Genomic DNA, 19,448 nt, shown 5'->3' on the forward strand with positions numbered 1-19,448 from the left:
TTCAAGGTATAAAGCTCTGTGATGACAGCCATACGACTGCATACTTTGGCTTTTGACCTTTGTGTTGACTTCAAAGGCACACAAATGAAACTCAAGCTTAACAAATGGAAGATTTCATTATCTTAAAGGCACAACTCATTAGCACAGAAAACGTATGGCAGTGGAAAGCCATTCTAATGCAGTGTCCACAGCAGCACATCCATTCTGTTGCTATCTGAAAATGCCTATTTATAAAACAAGTAAAGATTGTCAACATATGACGGGGAGGGGACAAGTGGTGGGGTAGTTTCAAATCTCTTTAACTGAACTGTGTCCTAGTTGGAACAAACAGTAGACAAGAAGCCAGGCGACCTGGGCTCCGTGGTGTTTTTACAGCTGGAAGTTTCAGAAGGAAAGGTACGTTAGTGAGTGGTGTGGGAGAATTGTCTGTATTCTGTCAATCATGTTTTAAATAAACGCTGATTGGCCAGGCAGGAGGTGTAGGTGGGAAAACCAGACAGGAAGTGGAAATGATCCAAGGAGAGCAGAAGAATTCTGGGGAAGAGGAAGTTGATTCCTCCCTCTTCTGCCCAGATCACCGAAGCAGCAGGATGTGAGCTGCCCCACTGAAAAAGGTACTCAGCCATATGGCTAACATAGATCAGAAAAATGGGTTAATCAAGATGTGAGAGTTAGCAAGTAAGAGGCTAGAGCTAATGGGCCAATCAGCTTTATAACTTATGGAGTCTTTTGTGTGATTTTCTTTTTGGGGATAAACAGCTGTGGGAACCGGGCAGGACAGAAAAACACAAACAAGCCAGCCCCCCTCATGTTACATTAGTGTCTGTCGCTTTTTCTCCACACAACCCAAGTAGCCTCTGTTTGGCTACCTGGCTATGGGATATTTTGGTTCCTGGGTGTTTAATCTGCAAAATCAGAGGCCTGGATGAAATATCTTTGGATTTCCTTTTCAATTCTGGGATTTCATGTAGCTGTACAAATGACTTTGGGCAAGCAATGCAAGCATTTCTGTTTTCAGATCTAAAAAGAGGGACTGAGTGCATTTATCCCAATTACTACACAGGTAGGTGGTGAGAGTAGAATAAAATCATGAGCATAAATCAATTTTTGGGGAAAATAAAGAAGCACATCCATGCATGTCCCGATGACATTATCATCTTTCTTTTCTCCCTCCTTTCTTCCCTCCCTCCTTCCCTCCCCACCTCTCTCTCCCTCTCTCTCTCTCTCTCTCTCTCTCTCTCTCTCTCACACACACACACACACACACACACATCACCCATACATATGTAAACTTGACATTTCTTAACTGATACATTGCTGTGACTTTATAGACTTTATTTCAGTACAACGTGGAATAATAGTGTCTCACCTTTACCCAGAATGAGTTACCTAGACTTGGGTATTTAACAGCCAAACACAATTCCAGTGACTATTCTTAGGCCCCATTGCAGTCAGAAGAGTGGTTACATAATGGTTAATGCTTGGAAAGTGTCTGCTTATCCCTACTTACAGATAATTCTTCCCTTGGTTACAAAGGAAGGATAAAGTACATAATTTCTAGCCGAGTCGTGTTTCTTTCTCAGTGTGTCCTTGACATGCAGTCAGGTTTATTCTATTATCATCTTCGAACACATTTATACCAAATGGATTCTTTTTCCAAACAAAACGTCTCTGGCTATGTTTTCTTGAGAATGGATGTTGTTTTTTATTTTATATTTTTAACCTATGCTTGAGACAGAGTTGCCAAACATACCTGTGTATAATTTGAAAAGAGAAGAGAAGGAGAGAGGAGGGACTAAAAGAGAAACACAGAAGAAGGGAGGGGAGGGAAATCGAAAGAGTGTACAAATGGACAGAAGACAGAAAAATACGGAAGTGGAACTCTACCCCAAATCTACAGCAGCTGCTTAGAAAACTATCCCATCAACCCACTATCTCTACTGACCCACCCAGAAAGCAAACCTAAAACCCACAAGTCAGGGTGTGGAAAGCCAGACCCTCCCTAGCACACTGCCCCAAAAGCCTAATGGTTGTCCCCATAACAATTCCATCCAACCACCCAGGATCTTATTAAAGACTGAGTATCTAATGCATCCCCCTAGCCAGTGACAAAGGTTCCTGTTAGCTTGCCTACAGTATTCCCAAGTCAACAGCTGGCAACCCCACCTGTGACCTTGCCATTTCTCATCATGAAGATTTCCCACTTTCCATTCTACCTTTGAGACAGTGCCAAAACGCACACGATAGCTGCTCTGTTCTTGCTGTCGCCAGCCGGGAATAGATAGCCATTAGCTGTTTTCATTTGGCTGGCCTTCCTTCACTTCCGTGCAACCTGTGACTAGGGCGTGACCTGGGAAGCTTAACTGCTATTCTGAAGCAGCCGATGAGGATTTATAAATCAGCATTTCCAGTGTGGTATTTAATAATTCCTCCAGATGGTCTGTGTGCAAAGGATTCTCTAGTTAAATAGGATTGGGAATTGCCGGGTTAAATAAAGTGGAAGGGATTTCCCGCCTGCAGGCTTTCTGATATTAAGGTGGTGGGAAGGACTGAGAGGATGCCCCATGCAGTTTTCCCGGACATATCTGAAGTCAGAACTGCTTTATGAACAGAACTTGGATTTTTCATGAAAAAAAAAAATAACAAAGCAAGAAATGCTTAGAAATGCTGAGACAGACGATTCTGAAGATCACTTTAGCTTTAAAACCCTTCAAGCTTGCAGGCTTGTGAGGATTATGACCCATAACAACACGGAGTGTGACAGGACACGCGATTCACTGTGTCACTGCATGGAAAGTTATCACTAAAGTATTGCCAGGACTGGCCGGAGAAGATGGAAGGCATTTGGTCAGTCGCTTCTTTCTCAGTCCTTCTAGTGATTCTGGGTTAAAGACATAAGTGAAAGAGTTTCCTTTTTGCTTAAATTACAAAAGGACACTAACTGGGACTAACTAGCTCTGCTTACCCAAAACAGGTTACAAACAGGATAGAAAAGCCGCCAGGTCAGGAAGCTTTCACTCTATCTGGGAATTAGGCTGATTAGAAGGACCTCAACTTGTCATTTTAAATTTTAAGGCACATAAAGAGGGGACCAGGAGCATAGTGAGTAAATTTAATTCTGTGTGGCAAAGAACGTAATTGAAGATTTTCCTTATCTCAAAGATGTGGATTCAAGTACAAGTGCTTCTGATGCCTCAGTTCTATCTCCTTCACTCCTGAAATGCTGCTCACATCATCCTAGGCTGTTCTGGGCATCTTCCTAGTCTGGTCATTGCAGGACAATCTTCCCTTTCAAACTAAACCACGGATGTGGGGTGTGGCTGGTGGGTCTTTAAGCAAGCATCTCACTAGAAGCCATTAGAAGCATGGAACTTTCCTCGTTTGTAGGTGCCAGTCCCCAAGCCTCGTTTTTAGATGCACACACACACACAGAGAGAGAGAGAGAGAGAGAGAGAGAGAGAGAGAGAGAGAGAGAGAGAGAGAGAGAGGAGTGCTTCTTAGCAAACAAAATGGAAGTGATGTTGGAGACCTTTGCTTTTCAGGAAGCACCCCTGAGTCTACATGTTAATCCTGTGTGTGTGTGTGTGTGTGTGTGTGTGTGTGTGTGTGTGTGTAGTCAGAGCTTTCCACAGGCAACTGATTTTTGATTTGAAAAGATTCCTTGAAGGACCACAATGTATATATTTTTCATTATTATTTTACACTGCTTCCTTTTCTGCTATAGAGAAGACACATAGAAGATGTGACCAAGCTTTTGATATTGAGACATGACATTGTTGAGAAACAACGTCATCATCTACAAAGTTCATGCTCAAGAAATGGGATACAAGAAAGAAAGAAAGAAAGAAAGAGAGAGAGAGAGAGGGAGGGAGGGAGGGAGGGAGGGAGGGAGGGAGGGAGGGAGGGAGGGAGGGAGGGAGGGAGGGAAGAGGAAGGAGGGAAGGAAGGAAGGAAGGAAAACCACCAAAACTATCTCATGGTGTTTTAAGTAAGCGTATCGTCTTGTGCTAGGTCACACTTACCACCACATGCAGCCACAGGTTGCACATGCTGTACAGAACTTTTCATTGGGGATTTTATTTAGTTAACAAACACAAATGCAACAATGTGTTAGGAATCACATTCATTAGTGTTAGTCTTTCATATAAATTCTATGAGGAAGACAGTGTTATAACACACTTTTTTAAAAGTAAAAGAAACTGAAGCACAGAGAAATTAAGTAGCTTGTCCGGAACCTAGACCAGTGAGGAGCAGATTCCAGCTGCCAGGCTCCAGGCCCACGCTAATAATTATTATGCTTCTTTAACCCCTGGTATCTGTTGAAGGCTTTTGTTCAATAATTCATTAAAAAATGAAGGAAAAGAGGCAGAAAGTGTAGAATAAGAAAGACAGAGTGATTGAGTAGAGGGATAATGAAGAAACAAGCACAATCAATGAAATTGAGCTCGTGCGTGTTGCTCTAGTAAGGATTGCCAAATCCCAAGTACTGATTTCTAGGGTTTACAGGGCTCCTGAAGCCCCTTCTTAGCTCACAGAGGATCTGTCCAGAAGCCAAGGCCCAGAAAGAAATGGCCTACCCTCTGGGTCCCGCCTCTGCTAATGGAGCTACATCTCTGTCCTGTATAGGTCAAGAGACGCAGCCATGGAATGAAGAACAGAGAGGCAGGATTTATTGTCCTCCTCGCATGAGGAGGGATCAAGAGCCTCTCACGCAACAGAGCTAGATTCAAGCACAGGGTCACTGGACAACAGAACTCCGGAAGCCTCAGTCTTATCTCTGTGCTCCAGAAGTTCTCTGCAGGGAACTCAACCGCACTATTAATGCACATTGAGGGGATAGGAGTGCTCCATCTTCTCTCTGCTCCATGATCTACATACCTCTAATCCAACCAAAACCCTGGATGCATATGCATCCATTGTGGCATTCCCCCTGCCCCCGAAGAATTTCTATAAAATTTAGCAAGAGAAATATATATAATCACAGCCATTGTGTAGTAATCATATGAGAATGTTAACAATTTTACTGATAATTAATCCTAATAATGTTTGATCTTATAACCACTTGTTCATGCTTGAATGAAACGACTGACTTAGAAATAAAGACGAGCGTAGTCAAATGAGTGCCATGATTTTAAGAAACTATGGGTTTGGCTTCATAAGGGATGGCACACTTACCAGTCAGGAAATCAGGGTCAGGGGTGGGCTCCGAGATTTCCTCTAGGCACTGGTTCTCCAGTGGGACTGTGGCGACCACAAGACCATCTGGCAGTTGCTGGTCTAAACCACGAGCAAAGTTGTTTTGTCTAGAAACAGAGCAGACCTTCGCTTTCCGAGTGTCCATGGAACTCCTCTGCATGCAGTCCATATTTCAACCCACAGTGCCAAAGGTCTTCCTGCTCCAAAAGTCATGCCTCACCTTGAGACTCATTTGGTACATATGACACAAGTCAGGCTTATGCATAAGGGAAGTAAGGGCAGCAGAGAGAGGCAAACCAACTGGAAAAGTCTGTAGTCAGGGTAGAGAACATTTCCCCCCACCCCAGGTTTCCATTCTGACTTCCCCTCTACAGATAGCAACACTCTGGGTTGCATGCGTAGAACACAGAGAAGGCTCTGGCTATCACAAGATCAATTCTGATATCACATTTATTGCCCTGGAAACCCAATTCCATTGATGAAAATGGAAAATGCTTGCAAAGTCTCTTGGCCATGACAGAAACTGGAGCTTGGTATAAGAACTACCTTGGAAATTTGCCCCCAATTTGTTCCTAAGAGCATAGGCTTAGATTGCTACCAGGTTGTGTTTTATGTTAGAACACTGACATCACCATTTTCATAATCATCACCATCTCATGAAAAGCAAATTTTGATAGCTTCTAAGAAATTTCAAATAGCACAATGAAGAAAATGTACGAGGGTCAAATGGAGAATCTCTCATAGATTTTTCTAAATAAATGGTTCAAAAGGTTTTGTCCTCAGGGGTGCTTTAATATCATCAAAATAATTAAATACTTGGCCATGATCGTAAACGTCAATATTTACCATGTTAGAAATTTAAAGAGAAAATTTAACAATTCCTATTAAAATACCAATAAACACATTAAGTATCAGCCTGCCTTATGGGAAAAGGGCACTGGCATTATTTTATATTTTTAAATGTATGACTTAATAGAAGACAACTGGATTCTCACAACTGAATCCAACCTATTATAACATGTTATTTTACTTGAAATATAAGAAAGAAATTTAGCTTTCTAAAAGGTAGGACCTCAGTACTCCTTGAAGGTCCAGCAAAATCAATTCTCTTGAGCACCCTTTGAGGACGGCCGTCCTAGGTCCACTCATGGAGCCAGGTCTTAAGATTTGGAAGTCAAAGGGAACTTGAACATTTTGGGGAGGTTTCAATGTGAAGTCTTGAAGGTAAGATTTAGCTTAAGGTTTTACTATACACGCAGCAAGCTTCTTGGATTCTTGAAGACAGAGTGTAGACTTGAACAGGATTATGGGCAAGAACACAATCTGCCCCTTCAGGCATATCACTTTCACCCTGATCCAAGATAAACAACATGCTGAGAAAAAGGTTCTTCAGAGAGGAAGCTACTAAGACCCCTGAAAAGTCAGCTCTGCACATATGACATTCACCTGAATGTTCCTTTTAGCACCTGTCCAGCAGCTATTTCCTTGGACTGGTTGTTGTAACCAAAGAACATTTCCCCAAACAGAGTCTGGTTCATGGAGACCTCTCTGCTTTCGGCACAGTCACCACCATCTGGGCAGGTCTCTGTGACAAGTTGGCAAGACCGTCCATCCACCCCAAGCCTGTAGTCTTCAATACACCTAATGGAGGCGAGAACTCAAGTTAAGCTGTTAGTGGATGAGTCATACGGGCAAATCATCAAATCAAATTGGGGAGCATTGTTGCTGGAGAAATGTTAGATGACCCCGAACTAGGAATAATCCAATTTGATGTGGGTCTCTTAAAAATTAGTTTTTTTCCATTTATAAATGGAGTCACTTTCCATCATGATCATATCAAATGTTTTACTTTCCCTTAGATGATAATTTGGACTCAAACTATCCACCTTTCCTAGCCCTCTGCATATAAGTGAGTTAACACACGGAAGTAGAAGGTATGCCAGCATTTTTCTCAAGAATATTCTGTGAGTGTTCGCATTTGTTTGTAGGGTAATTAGGCAGCAAAAGAGTGACAGTGTGCTTAAAAAATTAATAACTCTCTAATCTGGTCCTGTGGCAAGTCAACTAAGAAATGAGGAAGATTTATGATCTTCTCGCTGTGTTCTGTTTGAATACTTACAAACAAACCAGCCACTCATACAAACTCCCCTCCATCCAGCATTGACATCCTAAACTAAATAGATGCCAGGGCACAGTGTGAATACTATGTGCTCCATAAACCAACAATTGCCTCCTGGGCACTTTCCTCATTGTGTTGCTCTAATGGGAAAGTAATGCTAATTTGGTAATCATGGGTCAGTGACTCATAAGTCATTAATTGGACTTTATTTGTAGTTATTTTATGAGTAAGATACTTTTGCTAACTCAAGTAAGACTTAATTCTTTAATAAGGTTGTCATTGTTTTTTTAAAAAGATTTCTTTCCCTGATTAAAAATAGAACAAATTTAAAATTGTAAGATGATTATGATACTGAACACATCAATTATCACTATCTGTAGTAACTGTGATAAGTTAAAAGCTTCAGTCCTTTATAGAGGAACAAAGGATCATAGTTTTAAAAAGTGAGACATAATGCTACAGCAACATGAATGCTGTCCTTAACTGTGTAACTCTGGCCCAGCTGACGAAACTCCGGTGAGATTCCGTTTCCAAAACTGCAGGAAGGGTGTGAGGAGTAGCTGTTCTACTAGAGTGTTGAGGAAATTAATTCATATATTGAATATATAGAACTTACACCACGCTGAATGTGGAGCTACTGCTGGCTGCGTGCTGCTATTATTATTAGTGGAGATGCAAACGAGGACCGTGGGCAAATAACCTTAACTGCTAATTCTCCCCGTTTCCATTTTCCATTTATACAGGGGTGTGAACAGGTGTGAATGGAGCATTTTAAGTGCAAGTGCAAGTGCATGTGATTTGCTCTCTGTGCAAGAACCTCAAATCAGAACGGACCTGTACGACTTATAGATAGTGCTTTGGGTAACACTAATCAACATGTGCCTATTTCCAATCAAAACCAGAAAGAAAGTCCAGTGAGAGGTCATGGCTTTTGTCCAGAGAATGGGTTTGATTCAAGACCCATAGAGGACTGCCTCCATGACTCGGAAGAGGTCTGGGACAGGACCTTGAATGACTCCTTCCTCTAGCCACATAAACCAGAGCTGATTCTGTATCAGTCCATCTTGAACATCTTGACAACTGTCTGTCTTTCTGTCTGTCTGTCTTCATTTCTTATTTTTCTGTCAAAATATTGCACAGCAAACCTTTTCTTTCTCTTTTTTTGAGAGGGGAGACCCAGCTGGACATCCTGTTGTTCCCCTTGTATCTAACACCTAACTAGGTTCTCTGCACAAGCGGGTGCTGAAATGCATATACAGTTAAGAAAAAAAGGATGTAACTTTGACTGAGTCTGCTTCCATTAATTGAAGTGGGTCACCCTTAATGGTCACATTATAGAGAACATTAAAATTTAGAGCAAGCTTCTATTTATGGAATGGGATTTTACAAGAAACTAAATACAAAAATTGCTCAATTGCAAAGAAATGAGATAAAATACAATAAAATAACATTACAAGTGCACTAGAAATCTTTTCATGGTTACTCAGCAGGCACCGGCTTTTAGTAAGCCCCTAACATAGTTTTATGACTATAAACATTGATTTTCATTGCAAGCTTATTAGATGGTGAGAGCCTTGAAGACACGAACTTAAATGCTACTTTCTTCGGCAGCTTTGTGGTCAGTGTGATGTGTGAACACCCCAACTGACTTGCAGCAACAGGGTAGGGTGGGAGAGTAGGGGGGCAGAAGCAGGGAGGGTGGAAAGGAAGCAAAAGATAGACAAGCAATCTACGGGCATAACAAAATTGGCTAACTCTTTATTTACTTGATAAATATAGCATGAAAATGGCTTTAAATATAATTTCACTCAGCGATACAAATTTAAATTTTGAGAAAACTGCAGAGCTTTTAAAAAGTCAGAAAGGGCCTGAATTCTGCTCCTAATCTTCCCGCTCACTAACTTTGCGGTCTCGAGGGAGATGGATCACCTCACTAATCCTTCCTTTTCTCACCTGGGAAACAGGGTGGTGTTGCCCAACCTGTTCTCTCACATGGTGGGAGAGAGCTGATCACGGGAAAAGCATTAAACTGAGAGAAACTCATTAATGACTTAGTGGAAGGAGGGAGGGCTATGCAAAATATGGGGACTTTGGAAACAGAACCTGAAGCTTCCATTTTTCTAAAAACATTCCTCCTTTCCCTGCCTTGATAATCTGGTAGTTTCACATAGTCTTTCTCAAGTTTTGGACCGCGGGAACAGTTTCTGTCACAAAACACATCATTAACACAGTTCCTCAAAGGCAAAGCTTGGATGTCCTTGCTTAATTGGGCAAAGATATACGTAAACCATGTGGTTAATTGTTCCTTTCAGGCAAGCCGGAGGCTGCATTTCTGTAGCCACCGAACTATCTTGCCGTAAGGTTCCTCTGAATTAGGCTATCAAAGTGCTACCGGCTCTCTCCCCAGGGTCTAGGAGTGACCAGTCCATTCCCAAGGACCTACTGGGGTCACAGCACTCACCCGCAGAACATGAGGATGTTGTACAAGGTGGGGTCATCTGGAAAAGGCGCCATCTGCTGGAGACACAGCTGTTCGCAGCCTCCGTTGAAACCATCTGAGCAGTCCACGCCGATGTGGCGGTCATAGCAGCCTGAGCTGTCCTTCATAGGGCTGAGTCCTGACGGGCACTGGCACAACCAGAAAGCATCCGCACAAGTGGATAAAACAGAAGACCTAAGCGCAGTCACTGACTCGCTCCAAAATCTATGGATTTCCTTTTGCCTTTTTGTCTCCTTTTAAAAGCAAAAGGCCTTTTATTTATTTATTTATTTTTTGACATCTTTCTGTTTCTGTCTGGGCACAACTCACACACATTTGCATTAAGCCTCTGGCTCTGAGCAGGCTGGCATGGAGCTATGTGGCAAGACAGAGAAGAGTGCTGCTTCCCTATTGGACCTCAGGCTGGCAGAAGAGGGGAAGTGGTGGGCCAGGATTTAAAATGCATTAAGCAGGGATTCCTGGGGACTAGGGAGAGCGGCAGTGCTGTTTGAACTCACATTAAAAGGCCACTTTATCAATGTTGGTACCAGTTGGCGACACTGGGGAAATGGAGTGAGCCAGGGCTGCCAGTCTGAGGCCGGAAGGAAACTTTCTTACAGCCTTGGAGAGAAGTGTTGTGATGTCTGTTACAGTGGGAAATCCTGGGCTCATCACCCTGCTGTCTCAAAGATTCCCCTTGGAAGCCACCTAGCCCACAACACCTGCTACACAAACACCCATTGAGGCTGTGTTGAATTTGACCAGCTGGTCTTAATAGGATCATTTGCTCCTCTGCCCTAAATGTCCTCAGTCAACTTCCTAAGGAGGACGGCAAAGGAGGAAATCATAGAAACCTCAGCTCCTGGTAAAGCTCATGGAGCAAGGTGAGCCCCAGCAACACTTTCGCAGACCTCAGCAAGGGGCCTGCCTCATTGTCTAATCCAACTGTGGTGGTTTGAAGGAAAATGGCCCCCGAAGGGAGTGGCACTATTAGGAGGAGTGGCCTTACTGAAGGAAGTGTGTCACTGTGGGGGTAGACTTTGAGGTCTCTTTTTTCAAGCTTCAGTGTGACAGCCAATCAACTTCCTGTTGCCTCTCAGTCAAGATGCAGGGCTCTCAGCTCCAGCACCACATCTGCCTGCACACCACTGGGCTCCCCGATAGGATGATATGCTGTAAGTGAGCCCCCACCCGTCCCAACCAAATGTTTCTTTATAAGCATTGCCATGGTCATGGTGCCTCTTCACAGCAATAAAAAACCCTAAGACACCAACCCCCAGAACAGTCCGTGAGGTGAGACGTGTGACCCATACGGGGAAACTGAGGCACAGAGTATTGAATTCCTAGAATCGCAGCTATTTCAAGCAGGTCCACACTTGGATCCCTGGTGGACCATCTGTGGCATCCTGATTCAGTGGCTCTATCATCTCCTATGTCACACTGGGACTTTAAGTGACAGGCCTAGTCACAAGAAACTGAGCCTGTGCTCTCTTCTCTCACAACTTCCTGTGTTATCCTCATTCAAAGAGAAGGCAACCCCTGATAGTGCACTAGAATCTCTAAAATATTATTTTCAATTTTTAAATTATATTTTAGTTTTTCTCACCCGGATCCTTGTGCCCGTGTGACGACACCATGCGTTAATAGTAACACTGATACTAACAGACTGGGAAGAAGGCGTACATGAAGGCCGGGCTCAAGCATCTAGAGTGGGGCAGAGCTGAGAGTATGTCCAGATTTGGTTTCCAAACTCAGGAATTTAATGACTATACTTGATTTTATCCTATCTATCTATCTATCTATCTATCTATCTATCTATCTATCTATCTATGTATCTATCATCTATCTATTAAGCTTATATCTATCACATATCTATTATCTATCATCTATTAATTCATCTATCAATCTATTTATCATCTAGGTAGCTATCATCTATCTATCTATCTATCTATCTATCTATCTATCTATCTATCTATCTATCTATCTATCTATCTCTTGCAAGACACTCCTCCAAAACCCAAACCAAACTTCTGAAACTTGGCAGTGTGACCTCATCTCCCTTCACTCGCCACTGCCTGGCTTGTCCTCTCTCTCTTCCGCCAGACACCTTGGCTCAGCACAGAGCTTAGGGCTTAGGCAGATGTGTCTCTGAAAAGTCACCTCTCCTCCCACCTCCTTCTCCAGTCAACAGCCACAGCAGGATATGCACTGTTTACTGACACCAGTTGTGCGATTTCCCAAACAAATGCTCCCCCCAACCTGCCAGGCCCCCAGCTTGGTCCATCCCGTGTTCCCAAGAAGACAGATGGAAAGTTGGAAGGTGGCAGCATTTAAAGGCAATTCCAAGGGATACCCCCTATTGTGTACACCCAGATGTTCTCCAGAATGGTTATGATGGCAAACAAGCAAATGAAGAAGCTGAGGATTGCACCCCATGATCTGTTAGTCCTTCCTCCCTGAAGCTCCTTGGCCACCCAGCTGTTAGGCCAGATGTGTCACCAGAGGGGGCTGGCTTAGGCACCATGTGACTGCCTGGGCATGATTTGGGTATGGGAACACACAGTGTTATTGGAATTAAATGTCTTGTACTGGTGGGCAGGAGTTGTTCTCCCCTTCTTCCTTTTATAAAGCCACCAGGCAGAGATAAAGCCAGTTGTTCTGTCAATCCAACTTAACATAATTTCAACCCTCACACCAGATAACTCTATCAGTCCCCAGCCAGGATGCACCAGCTTCTCAGCTACCTGCTGTTATTCAGAGTGTTCTATCGTGCCCAACTTTTGACAAAGACTTCACTGAGTGAAACAGGAGAAGGTTTTGTTTCAGGATGCCACATCCTGGCATAGTCACATCTGGCCTGGCCCTAATGCCAAGATGGCCATAGCTGTTCCTACTTCACCGCCTGATATTAGATTCTCTTCAAAGATTTGGAGAGAAGACAGGGTTAGCTATTTGGTCCACATTGGAGTTTTGTTCTTCTAAGGAAAGCTAAACTACTAGCCATAGCTGTACTGAACTGGGCAGTTCTTTTTGTGGTCCAATTTTATCTGTGTGCATTTTCTGTAGTCCCAACAACACAGGTACACTTTATCTTCTCCACTTTATGGGTAGCTCAGAAAAACAACCTTGTTAAAGGCTGCCATGGTAGGAAATGGCAGAAGCAAACTTTGGGCCTAGATCTGTCTGACTCCAAAGCTTGTATGTGTTTCTGACATTTTGCTGTGCACCTGTGATAAAATCTGGATTCCTCAGAAGAAATAAAGGCAATGCATCAACAATGTAAAGTAATCCTGTCGATCTGCTATTTGACTATGTGAAGCGATTTCTGAAGCATATTCTTGGATGAATTATGGGCTGATCGATTTAGCCTAATATTTTTCTTGTGTCACTCTTTACACACACACACACACACACACACACACACACACCATGTTATTAGTGGAACTATTTTGGCAGAAAACTGTCTAGAGTGATGACCTTGAAGACAAAGCAAGATCCCCAGTCACTGAGAAGGATGCAGTTATCTTTAGTGTACTGTAACTAACTGGAGCGGCAGTTCAGAACATTTTAGAAATATTTCCAAGAAAAAAAATTGTTGAAATGAAAAACTGAGATTTCTTCATAGCTCTTATCCAGAGCACCCATTCCCTAGGGAGGTAATCATTCAAGCATCTATGGAATAAATTTGGTTTCTCACATGTCTTCCCTGTGTTATTCATTTAAATTTCAGGTTTCCTCAAATTCTTGATCTGAACATAAAGAAGCTGCAACCAACTGTGGTCCTGCTTCCGGAAGTAGGTACAGTCTCAGCCACAGGGTCTGAGGAGCTTTTGTCTATAGAAGCTGCGTTTTCTGTTGGCAAGTCTTGGGTATTCTCTCTTTCTGGCTGTGGATTTGGTCCTTGAATGAGAATCATTTGCACAGTAGAGAGCCCCAAGGTCATATATTAACCCCACTTTGCATAGGTTATATTTAGCAGTCCCAGGGAGTTTATGAAGTACAGACTTAAAAAGAAAAGTCCATTTATTACAGCCATAGCCCTCCCCCAACCAGGAAGGTCTAATAAATGAGCTCATATTTCAGTGACCCCTAAAATACACAAGGTTAATCGTCTTCCATGAGGTGTTCATGACTTCTTGACTCATTACTGGTCCAAGGCATAATTTGCTAATGAGATTAAAATGATTTTCCCCATTCAAATCCTTTTCTTTGCCATCTTTCCCCTCTTTTTCTACCAATGAGTTTTGGTTGATTAATCACTTAGGAGACTAAATTGGAGGCCACAGATATCTCAGTTCCAGATTAAAAAGTAGTCACTCTGTTGGCAAATGGCTATGAGTGATGGACGCATGCGCTTATTCGTGTCCCCTGGGAGAAGAGGGACAGAGATCAGCACTTGAGCTTGCCTCACTGAACTTGGATGATTCATAAGGCATGTGACCACATTTTATACTGGAAGTGGGTTCTTTTTTACTCCGCGGCAATCTCCTTTTGCAAGTGATGATTTCCACAATTTCTTGATGGGCTTTGACATGCCGGTCTACGACATGCAGGACTTCTCCCAAGCGAAAGCGCGATGGAGTTAAATTTATATTTCGGGCTGCTGCGGTTTCCTGCCCCAGTTTCTCTAGAAATCTCGGAGTGTATTCATTTACTTATTGTCCTATAGAGAGAAGAAGAGATGCTCATCCGTAATGGACCCTGCACATTCGTGGTCTAGCGATGGGAAAACGTCACATGTTATGGGAAACCATGGTGAGCAGCACATGGAGGAAGGGGGTCAGAGTCGCTGGGCAGCTCAGAAACCAGTGGGACATAGGCCAGGAAGGTCATGAGTTTCACATACAAGAATGCAGGGCTGTTGATCCTGCTCCCTTTCATGGTCATGGTCTACATATTCTACTTATCCAGTGTATTTCAATGTCTTACAAAGCAAAAGCATTTGTTGGGTATGCTCAGCATGAGTGTGAGTATGCAGATGAAAATTTCCCATTTCCTTTGCTGTTGGTGTAGCAGTGGTAGTAATTTTCTAACTCTCAAGGCACATTTTATGTTGAACCTCAGCAGGTAGGCTTCATGAGAATGAAGGGGGTTGGCAGGAGTGATTCGTCAGTAAAGTGTTTGCTATCCAAGCATGAGGATTTGAGTGTACATTCTCAACATTCATAGAAATACAGACCTAGTCTGTATGGATGTTTGTAATCTCAGCACCAGGGAGATATGCACATAAGGATCTCTGGGTCTTTGTGGCTTTCCTCAAAATGGTCTCACTGAAGTCTTGAGATCTAGGTTTAGTGAGAGATCTCATCTTAAAGAATAAAGTAGGAAGTGATTAAGAAAGACAATTGATGTTTCTCTCTGGCCTCCCCATGAAGGCATGAATGCAGACACACACACACACACACACACACACACACACACACACACACACACACTATAATAGTTGATAAGGAAGCCCTCATGAAAACTGGGGCTGGGGTGGGGCGGGTTGGAGTTCTGTCTGCCAAGTCTACTGAATTCCCACTGCCATTACTCATGAATGGTTCGTCCAAATTTGTAATACAATCATAGAAATGTAAGAGCATATCTAACCTTACATGGCAAAAAAAAAAAAAGACTTTACAGATAGGATTAAATCAAGGATCTTTAGATGAGAGAATTATTTTGGAATATTTAGATTGGTTTGATGTAATCACAGGAGTTGTTAACAGTGGAAGAGGGACACAGAATGGAAGAGATATATGCTGCAGAATGATGGTTAGGAAAATACAGTCTCTCTAGCTTTAGTTGGAGGTATAGCAATAGAGCCTTGACCGGAGAAAAGTTTATGGACTCTAGACTGAAAAAGGTAGAGGAATCGATTCTGTTTAGAACCTCCAGAAAGGAAGAGAGCCCTGACCATGCCTTAATTTTTAGATCAATAATAACTCCACCCTGAATTTGCAAGTAGAATTGTAATATAATACATTCGTAGAGCTTTAAGCCACTGAAATCAGTGTGATTTGTTCCAGCAGCAATTCAAAGGTGTCTGATGAAGGAAACTTTGAACACAATGAATAAGGCCTGGCCATTAGTAGTGGGCGGCAGCCTTATGCTCTGGGAATCCTCTGAAAGCTTTCACAGTCCCCGGTTGTTGGAGAGGAGTTGCATTTTTGTAGTGGTATGCTAAGGTTTACACAAGGTTCTACCTTTCAGAGGCATTTGATTCCTGTTCTTGGAGACTATATAAACAACAGGGTAATTAACTGGAGGCAATTAACCCCTGGGAGCTGATGCATAACTGAAAGAGCCTCCCTAGAAAGAATTCATTCAAAAATTCTTTGAGCAGATGATGTGGATATAACATGAATCCTACCTGTCTGATTTGGGTAAATTTGAAAACATACAGGTGTGTCTTCTCCAAAGTCCATTATCTCTGACTCCTTTCAGGTTCCTGAAGGTCCAGCATGCTCTGGTTTCTCATGCTCTTCTCGTTTCATAAAAATAAGTATTTGTTGGGAAGTCTTTCCATTCAACACAAAATAAGTCTGAAAATAAGGGTCTTTATGCAGAGGTGTGTGAATTCTCAAATTGCAGAGGGTACCGATTATCTTTGCCTCCAGCCCACCTCCAGATGAAAGACCACTCTGCTAACACACCAGGACTTTGAGACAATACAGATGCCCAGTAGAGTTGGGTCAGGCTCAAAGCCAGATCCCTAGTCATCTTTTCCGTAGGGTCACGAGTCTCGTAATGAGCTCTGACATACGCTATCCTTCAGTTTAGTGATCATATGCTTCATAGCCAATGAGAAGCAGTGAATGGGATGTGTCTGCCAATCGGCTTGGCCTCTTTCCCTCTGGGAGCCACGTGGAATAGTGTCTTCAAAGAATTATGCTAATACAGTACTGGTATAATTGGGTGACTTTCTGCAGTGGCTCCAGTTCTGCAAATGCATATTCATCAGAACTATTCCCGCTAGCTCCGTCTCACAGATCACAATGTGGAAACTATAGAACTCCATCAGCAAGCACAGCTACATGCCAAGTGAAAGGCCAAGTGTGGCCAACGGAAGGCACCTGCAGGCAACTCCCACCCTGGAGGAAGGGTCCTGGTAAGCAGTAGTAGCAAGAATGGGAGAGTTAATTCTTGCATATGAACGTTCAAATCACATGCGGGTGAATAACGGTGGGCACGGGAGGATCACATAGGTGCACTTATGTTCACAGATTTCAGTACTTAAAATGACCCCAGAGAATAATAAGGAATAGAAGATTAAAATCGGGGTAAAGAGAAGCATGCAGGATGGTAAAAGAGAAACAAAAGTATCTCATCTTAGAGTTCATCTAAACAGTGAGATTGTCTCCTGGGAAACTCAGGTAGGTGGAACTGACCAAAGAAGGACAGCAATGATGGGCATCAGTTCGCCTCCTGGTTGCCCGTGGAAGCCATGAACTAACAAGTGCTTTCCTTTGTATTTCTCCAAGAGTCCCCCTGTTCTTCTTTGTCCTCTTTGGGTATCTGCCAGATCCTCCTGTCTGCCATGTATCTTTCCTTTGCTTTTCTTCATGTCCACTTCTTTCTGATACAAGCCAGAGCCCTTCCGGCTGCAGCTTAGTTGGTATCGGCTTGGAGACGACACCCTGGACACCAGATAGGCATTCGTCATTGAGACCTAACAGATTCCTGAATGGAACAGATGCTCAGAGCTGGGCAAGAAGGAGGGTGAAAGATGGTGTTGGCTCAGCATCCTCACAGTTTTCCCATGCTCTGGGTCCCCTCCCACATCACAGCTGTCAGAATGGGAAGTTAAATGGGGCACCATAGCCACTCCCAGGGCTGGAAGTTCCCAGTCCTTTCCCGCAGGTCACTATTGAGACTATATGTCTCAGTGAATGTTCCCTACCTCCTCTGTTCTCACTATGAACATCTTCCCTGCCATCCTTCCCTGACCAAGCCCCTCTAACTTCCTGAATAGTTCATGATTCTCCCCTCCAAATCTCTAAAGAAGGTAGGACTAAAAAAAGATGACTGTGTCAGCGGAAACAGCAATGGTCAATATAAAGAAACCAGCCTGCTGGTTCCAACAGCTCCTGTCTCCATTTACCTTCCTGGCCCAGAACCATCATTATTTCTATAACCTGGGGGATAGCGGAGTAATCCTAGCCCCAAGAGTCTTACTGGTTAACAATATCACCTGCTTTTAAACTGTCTAAGTCTATAGATTTGAAAACAAAAAGCAAAACCAGAGACTTCTTTTTAGAGAAGCAGGATTTCCTTGATGTAAGCTCCAACTGATCACAATATATAGAATCTATGTAGTCCTGGCTAGCCTAGAACTCATTCTAGAGACAAGGTCTACTTCCAACTCTCAGAGATGCCTGCCTTTAGAGAGGAAGCTGAAGGGGCTGAAGAGATGACTTAAGTGCTAAGAGCACTGACTATTCTTCCAGAGGTCCTGAGTTCAATTCCCAGCACCACATGGTGACTCACAACCATTTGTATGAAATCTGGTGCCCTCTTCTGACCTGCAGGCATACATGCAGACAGAATACTGTAAACTAAATAAATAAATCTGAAAAGATTTAAGAAAAGAGGGGGGAGGAAGCTGGAGAGGTAAGTGTGGGTGCTGAGAGCTAAACTTGGGTCTTGTTGTTGTTGCCAGCTTAACCTTTAACAGCTGAGTCATCTCTCTCACCTCTGATGCCTCTACCATTTCGAGCATAACTTACTGTTTTCATATCCCTAGCTGTAAGTAGGTTTCTCTTAAAGTTTCCTATTAGTCTTGGAGCCAACAATATTTGTGGAAGCAATTGATTAGTTTTCAAATAGCTTTTACCAACTATCTTGTAAGATTGGAAAGACTCTACTATTCAATGTCTGGAAGTTTCTCTGGAAAGATCTAGAACACCTAGTAATGCTCTTTGTGTATTTCTTGATGGACTGATTAACTCTTTGCTCCTAACAAGAAAAAAAAAATCTTAATTTAGGCTAGATGATGGTCACACGTGGCTACCACACATATTTTCTTCTGTATGACTGTGTTATATGTTATCCCCACCTCATAGAGGAACCCATAAGATAGAAGAATGGACATACCACACAACCAGTAGAGTCCAACTTGCGATCGGAAATGCAGCGAAAATTCTTACTGCAGCCTCCGTTATCTTTGCTGCAATCACGCACTGGCCCAAAGGAGTCTAAGAGAACTTCCAGGCTGTCAAAGGATGATGACGTCATCAGCTCCTCTCTGCATGAAGAAGCAATGGAGGAATCAAGGGATTCCAAAAGCAACAAGTGTTCTTACATTCCCTCTTCCAATCTGGTCTGCTTTTTCTGATCTCACTCTTTTATAAAAATTGAAGACTAGCCATACTCAAAGCCTTGAGCTAACAAATCATGGGCATTCACCATATCTGGGAAATGAGCCAATGTTATAATGCCTGGTCAAAGAAGGAGATATGGATGTAGGCAAGGATATTAACATTTTATTGCCTGTCAGTCCTTGAGGTTTGTGGGAAGTGCTTACAAACTCTAATTTTATGTCCTCTTCCAGTGAATGAGCCTTGGGTTATGCAATGTTGACCCAGATAAATAGCAGATCCTGGCTGTGTCTGTGGGGAACTTGAAGGCAGTTTGCCAACTTCAGCTTGTTCTATGTCCCCTCCCCCCAGT

The 19,448-nt window shown here is 42.9% G+C and overlaps 1 protein-coding gene across 2 annotated transcripts in view; it reads right to left on the reverse strand.

The window, feature by feature from the left end:
* The window catches only part of Astn1 (astrotactin 1), a 321,086-nt gene that overhangs the window by 76,120 nt on the left and 225,518 nt on the right, over positions 1-19,448 (reverse strand). For both annotated transcript variants that reach the window (XM_087906372.1, XM_087906373.1), the window contains exons 11-14: positions 18,873-19,023; positions 9,777-9,943; positions 6,643-6,837; positions 5,176-5,303 (exon numbers count right to left, since the gene is read on the reverse strand). In XM_087906372.1, the coding sequence (XP_087762498.1) occupies positions 5,176-5,303; positions 6,643-6,837; positions 9,777-9,943; positions 18,873-19,023 (641 nt within the window). The remainder of the gene's footprint in view (positions 1-5,175; positions 5,304-6,642; positions 6,838-9,776; positions 9,944-18,872; positions 19,024-19,448) is intronic.

This window comes from Myodes glareolus, chromosome 5, assembly GCF_982192425.1.
Source record: "Myodes glareolus chromosome 5, mMyoGla1.1, whole genome shotgun sequence".
In the NCBI taxonomy this organism is placed as follows: Eukaryota; Metazoa; Chordata; class Mammalia; order Rodentia; family Cricetidae; genus Myodes; species Myodes glareolus.